The sequence below is a fragment of the Diaphorina citri genome, unplaced genomic scaffold (assembly GCF_000475195.1).
Source record: "Diaphorina citri unplaced genomic scaffold, Diaci psyllid genome assembly version 1.1 scaffold1761, whole genome shotgun sequence".
Lineage (NCBI taxonomy): Eukaryota > Metazoa > Arthropoda > Insecta > Hemiptera > Psyllidae > Diaphorina > Diaphorina citri.
The window spans coordinates 35,545-42,001 of record NW_007379187.1 but is presented as its reverse complement, the minus strand read 5'-3'; the positions used below and the strand labels follow the sequence as shown (position 1 = coordinate 42,001).

At 41.5% G+C, this 6,457-nt stretch overlaps 1 protein-coding gene across 1 annotated transcript in view; it reads right to left on the bottom strand.

Moving 5' to 3' along the window:
• Positions 1–479: 479 nt before the first annotated feature.
• Positions 480–6,457, bottom strand: part of LOC103517132 (protein kinase C-like 2) — a gene marked incomplete at its 5' end in the record, with an annotated part of 34,204 nt that continues 28,226 nt past the window's right edge. The window contains 4 exons of the mRNA XM_026829343.1: positions 480–732; positions 1,472–1,660; positions 4,455–4,544; positions 4,749–4,922. Coding sequence (XP_026685144.1) covers positions 532–732; positions 1,472–1,660; positions 4,455–4,544; positions 4,749–4,922 — 654 coding nt within the window. The remainder of the gene's footprint in view (positions 733–1,471; positions 1,661–4,454; positions 4,545–4,748; positions 4,923–6,457) is intronic.

The following is a 6,457-nucleotide window of genomic DNA, read 5'->3' as shown; positions in this document are numbered from 1 at the left end:
ATTATAGGGACTGGTCTTTGCGTCAGGGCAGTGAAAATAAAAGATCTTTTTTGCCAGCCTAGTTAGCTTAGTTGGTAGGATAAAATCCGCCCGGGCGGATTTTATCCTACCAACTAAGCTGATGGGATAATGTTCGTTCTCGGAACGGCTGGCTTTTTCCTATCCTGTCTTCCTTCTCTCTTCGATTTCGGGACGGTGTTAGCTCCCGGTCTACAGTTCCCTCTGTCAAACCTAAAAAAAAAAATAAAAAAAAAAGACCTTTGATATGCTGTACCTATCACAAGTAGGGGCTTCTCATTTAAGATTTTAAAGTTAGCCCCCTTAGGGCCGACCCTGAAAAAGTCCCTGCACTTTTACATCTAATAATAGGCTATAAAAACTAGAGATAAATACAGGCTCGTATACAAAATTTCAGGTTTCTACATTCATCTGTTCAAAAATTAAGGTGTGGGGGGACTCTATACAGGCTCGTATACAAAATTTCAGGTTCCTACATTCATCTGCTCAAAAATTAAGGTGTGGGGGGGGACTCTATGTCCTTTGTGGAATAAGAATAAAATGATAAATAAGAATGGAAGAAAAATGTCTTACGATTTTAGGTTTGAAGGGGGGCTGCACTTCCCGATTCTCAATCCTCTCCCAGTCTATCCTTCTGAAGAACACATGGCCTTTGACATCTTCCTCCTCCCGAGAACCACAGCCTAGTCTCTTCAGTGGATTCTTAGTCATGAACTGAAAACACAAAGATATTAGCTTTCAATGAGGGCATTTGAATCGTCTGGCCAGGGGACGTTAAACAGAGAGTAAAAATAAATATAAAATAAATGTCAACTTTGGTGCTCACTGCAGCATGGTAGTATTTTCCAAATATCTCAATAATCCAGCGCCCATTGTTTACCTACCATGCTATTACATAGCTACTCATTTTCATCATGAGGCTGAGTGGGCCCCGCAACAGCCAGTCACGGATTATGTTAGCCAACATTATTATTATTATGTCAAGGCGGTCTCTTCTTGATCCCTTGTGCGCCGCGTCCATTTTAGTTTGGGACTCTTGCACTGGAAAAAGTTGTATCATTTGCATGATACAATTTTTTTGACCCCGCCGGAATCGAACCCGGGTCTCCCGCGTGCAAGGCGAGCGCAGTAACCACTACGCCATGGGAGCTGACGCACCACCATTTTCGTGATCCTGGTAAAAAGACCTTTAATTTGATATATGTATAGGTCGACTAGGTTTGGATAAGTCCTTCTATGGGGTCAGACTGACAGATAGACACCAAAGCGAATACAATAGTCCGTCCACTATACACGGGCTAAAAAGTCGATTTTTGGACTTAGTCCGCTCTGCCTTTTACCCATTCATATGGAACTTTACAAAGTTAGCCTTCATTGGAGAAAATTGAGGCGTGATCTGGAAAAACCGTTTCTGTATTCCGAAGAAGAATTGTATAATGATGAAAAGTCTTACCCCTTTACACGCCTCTTTCGCCTCCTTGGACAAACTCTTCGGGTAGGACACGGAATGATCTGTGATGGCCGCAAACAGTTCTTCCTCATCTTCTCCATCAAATGGAGGTTGTCCCACTAGCATCTCGTACAGGAGTACCCCGTACGCCCACCAGTCTACTGACTTGCCGTATGGCTGATATAGGATGATCTGAAATAATAGAATAGAATAGAATCTCTGTCTGGGACGATGTCTTTGTTTACTTTAGTTCCAGCTTGCAATAAAAAGTAAAAAGGACTTATCTCCCTTCATTTCTGTGCCATGTTTTTTGTTATATTGAAACTTTGGTTTCCAGGTTTGTGTAGAAGTCCACATGTAGGTAGATATATCAGATAGACGTGGTAGGTACATATGTAGGTACTATCATCATTCCACTACCATTTCTCCCTCTACGAAGTTCAAGATAAAATGATAAATGAAGAGGAGGAGGAGAAAAAAGAAGAAAAAGAAGGAGGAGAACAAGAACAAGCCCTGCAAACTTTTCTTGGAAGTTTTTTGAAAGAATTTTCAAGCAATATTGAATTGTCTCAAATATCCTCTTTGATTGATACACATTGGTATAGCTGGTAGGTGCTTTAAACTTTCTTCTTTTGTCTCCATTTAAATTGAATTGTTCCTTTAAATTTGTACCACTTTGATGCTTTTTACCCACTTGAGTTCAAAAGTAATTTTGAAGAATTCCAATAATGTACTTTCCAAAATTTTAAATTTTGTGAGATATGTATGTATGTACCTACATAGATACATTTCTTTGTGTTATATGCTACTCAACTGTCCTCACGAGACTGAGTACACCTAACCTTCAAAGTATATACCTGGAATTTTTTTTACCTCGCCCTGGAATTTATTCGTGAACCGTTACCAAATAAGCAAGTGAATAGTTAATCCCATGTGATTTTTTACGTGGAATCGAATGGTGCTTCTTTTAGCACTCTCTGACTACTCGTCGACAAATTTCCCTTTTATTCGTGAACCGTTACCAAATGAGCAAGTGAATAGTTAATCCCATGTGATTTTTCACGCACAATCGAATGGTGCTACTTTTAGCACTCTCTGACTTACAGTTGAGAAGTTGCGGGTTCGATATTCCCCTGTGTCAACAAATTTTCCTTTTATTTGTGAACCGTTACCAAATAAGCAAGTGAATAGTTGATCCCATGTGATTTTTCACGCACAATCGAATGGTGCTACTTTTAGCACTCTCTGACTTACAGTTGAGAAGTTGCGGGTTCGATACTCCCCTGTGTCAACAAGTTCCCTTTTATTCGTGAACCGTTACCAAATAAGCAAGTGAATAGTCAATCCCATGTGATTTTTCACGCGGAATCGAATTGGTGCTACTTTTATTACTGTCTGACTTACGGTTGAGAAGTTGCGGGTTCGATACTTCCCTGTGTCAACAAATTTCCCTTATATTCGTGAACCGTTACCAAATAAGCAACTGAATAGTTAATCCCATGTGATTTTTCACGGGAAATCGAATGGTGCTACTTTTAGCACTCTCTGACTTACAGTTGAGAAGTTGCGGGTTCGATACTCCCCTGTGTCAACAAATTTCCCTTTTATTTGTGAACCGTTACCAAATAAGCAAGTGACTAGTTGATCCTTGTGATTTTTCACGGGAAATCGAATGGTGCTACTTTTAGCACTCTCTGACTTACAGTTGAGAAGTTGCGGGTTCGATACTCCCCTGTGTCAACAAATTTACTTTTATTTTGAACCGTTACCAAATAAGCAAGTGACTAGTTGATCCCATGTGATTTTTCACGCGGAATCGAATGGTGCTACTTTTAGCACTCTCTGACTTACAGTTGAGAAGAGTTAATCCCATGTGATTTTTCACGCGGAATCGAATGGTGCTACTTTTAGAACTCTCTGACTTACAGTTGAGAAGTTGTGGGTTCGATACTTCCCTGTGTCGTAAATTTCCCTTTTATTCGTGAACCGTTACCAAATAAGCAAGTGAATAGTCAATCCCATGTGATTTTTCACGCGGAATCTAATGGTGCTACTTTTAGCACTCTCTGACTTACAGTTGAGAAGTTGAGGGTTCGATACTCCCCTGTGTCAACAAATTTCCGTTTTATTTGTGAACCGTTACCAAATAAGCAAATGAATAGTTGATCCCATGTGATTTTTCACGGGGAATCGAATGGTGCTACTTTTAGCATCTGACTTACAGTTGAGAAGTTGCGGGTTCGATACTCCCCTGTGTCAACAAATTTCCCTTTTATTTGTGAACCGTTACTAAATAAGCAAGTGAATAGTTGATCCCATGTGATTTTTCACGCGGAATCGAATGGTGCTACTTTTAGCACTCTCCGACTTACAGTTGAGAAGTTGCGAGTTCGATAGGTACTCCCCGGTGTCAAAGAATTTCCCTTTTAGTTGTGAACCATTAACAAGTAAGCATGTGAATAGTTGATCCCATGGGATTTTTCACGCCGAATCGAATGGTGAAACTTTTAAGACTGTCCGACTTACAGTTGAGAAGTTGCGGGTTCGATACTCCCCTGTGTCAACAAATTTCCCTTTTATTACATTTTTTACTTTCAATAGAACCTGAGGGGTAAGAATATTGTGTTAGCTCCCGGTCTAATAGAACCTGAGGGGTAAGAATATTGTGTTAGCTCCCGGTCTAATAGAACCTGAGGGGTAAGAATATTGTGTTAGCTCCCGGTCTAATAGAACCTGAGGGGTAAGAATATTGTGTTAGCTCCCGGTCTAATAGAACCTGAGGGGTAAGAATATTGTGTTAGCTCCCGGTCTAATAGAACCTGAGGGGTAAGAATATTGTGTTAGCTCCCGGTCTAATAGAACCTGAGTAAACTTCGACTCTGCCGGGAATCGAACCCAGGACCTCCAGCGTACAAGCCTAGTGTGATACCCACTCGGGTTTGGAGAAACGTTGGATGGTTCGAGTCTAAAATGAGAATACTTACACAGCCACCGGTTCCTTGAATTTGCCGATCTGCTGGATTTGAAACATAAGGTCTCCGCCATTTACGTACTCCATCACGAAGTACAGACGATCCTGCGAAACAGAAGAACATGAATAGTTAGTTCCCGGGTTCGAAGCCCACCATTGACAAAGATACTTTTCATCCTTTATATTTTATTTATTTTTATTTCTTGTTTAGACTGCGGGATTAAAGGACTTTTCAGTCTCATTCTGGCAGGAAAAACAGGATATGTATTACTGAAAAACACGATGCATGTATTATCGAGGATAGCTTACCATAGTCTGGAAGCAGGAATGTAGTTGTACTAGGAAGGGCGGTTTCAAGGAGAGTGCCAGGACGCGTTTCTCCACCATGGTACATTCTACGTCATCATCCTGAATGATGATGTCCTTCTTGAGGATTTTGATCGCGTACAGCTCGTCCGTACCTTTGCGTTCCGCCAACATCACCTGCGAGAGAGAAATAACAATAAGAAAATCCCGGCCGAAGTAAGATTTTATTAGTCTGACTGAGGGACGTTAAACAGGGAGTAGACCAGTTTAGTCTGGTTGGGGGAATTAAAGGGAGGATACCAGCCTGAAATTTTCCTTGCTGAAGAAGTATCAAAGGTTGAGTCAGTTGAGTTCGAAAAGTCATCCACTCGTATTTTTTTAGCAAAAGGTTGAGTCAACGTAAACGTAGCAAAAAGTTGAGTTATCCATTCGTTTTTTTTTCTGTAGCCAAAACCAAATGTCAGCCCAAAACAATCACCCTAGCTAGGGCTGATTGAGAGACTGACGAAAAATGCCGACCCCATTTTATCCTCAAATAAATGAGGATAAAATTCCATACCTCGGCTGGGGTTGAACCCACGCCATCCTGATTACCAAGCGACCACTACACCACCGAGTCTTACCTTGCCGAAACTAGGATTAAGGAAGGAGAAGCCCATGGTCAGTTTGTCGGATAACATATATGAGGGACTTTTTAGTCCCAGGGATTTTTCAGATGAGGGACAAGGGATTTTTCAGTCGAGGGCTGTTCTGTCCCAAGTTAGACGTGTTGAATGAACTCCGGTTTATATGAGGGACTTTTTAGTCCTGTGGGATATGAAGGACGTTTAAGTCCTGTGGGATATGAGGGACGTTTTAGTCCGTGGGATTTTTCAGTCTAGGGCTGTTTAGTCCCAAGTTAGACGTGTTGAATGAACTCCGGATTGAGAAAAGAGAAGCCCATGAATTCGGTTTGATCGAGATTCATCATAAACAGTTTGTCTGTGGGAGTCAGGTCCAACTTTTCCCCGGTGAATTGCTTGTCGAAATTCGAGACGTCCTTCCGATGTTTCTGAAGAGAGAAAAGAAAATTTAGAATATTTTTCAGAGTCTGACGTACAGTAGAGGAGAAAAATTAATACGTTCCTGAGTGGGGGGGTGTGGAAGCCCATGGTCAGTTTGTCGCATAACATATATGAGGGACTTTTTAGTCCCAGGGATTTTTCAGATGAGGGACAAGGGATTTTTCAGTCGAGAGCTGTTCTGTCCCAAGTTAGACGTGTTGAATGAACTCCGGATTATATGAGGGACTTTTTAGTCCTGTGGGATATGAAGTAAAGTCCTGTGGGATATGAGGGACGTTTTAGTCCGTGGGATTTTTCAGTCGAGGGCTGTTCTGTCCCAAGTTAGACGTATTGAATGAACTCCGGATTATATGAGGGACTTTGTAGTCCTGTGAGATATGAAGGACTTTTAAGTCCTGTGGGATATGAGGGACGTTTTAGTCCGTGGGATTTTTCAGTCGAGGGCTGTTTAGTCCCCAAGTTAGACGTATTGAATGAACTCCGGATTATATGAGGGACTTTTTAGTCCTGTGTGATATGAAGGACCTTTAAGTCCTGTGGGATATGAGGGACGTTTTAGTCCGTGGGATTTTTCAGTCTAGGGACGTTTAGTCCCAAGTTAGACGCGAGATTCATCATAAACAGTTTGTCTGTGGGAGTCAGGTCCAA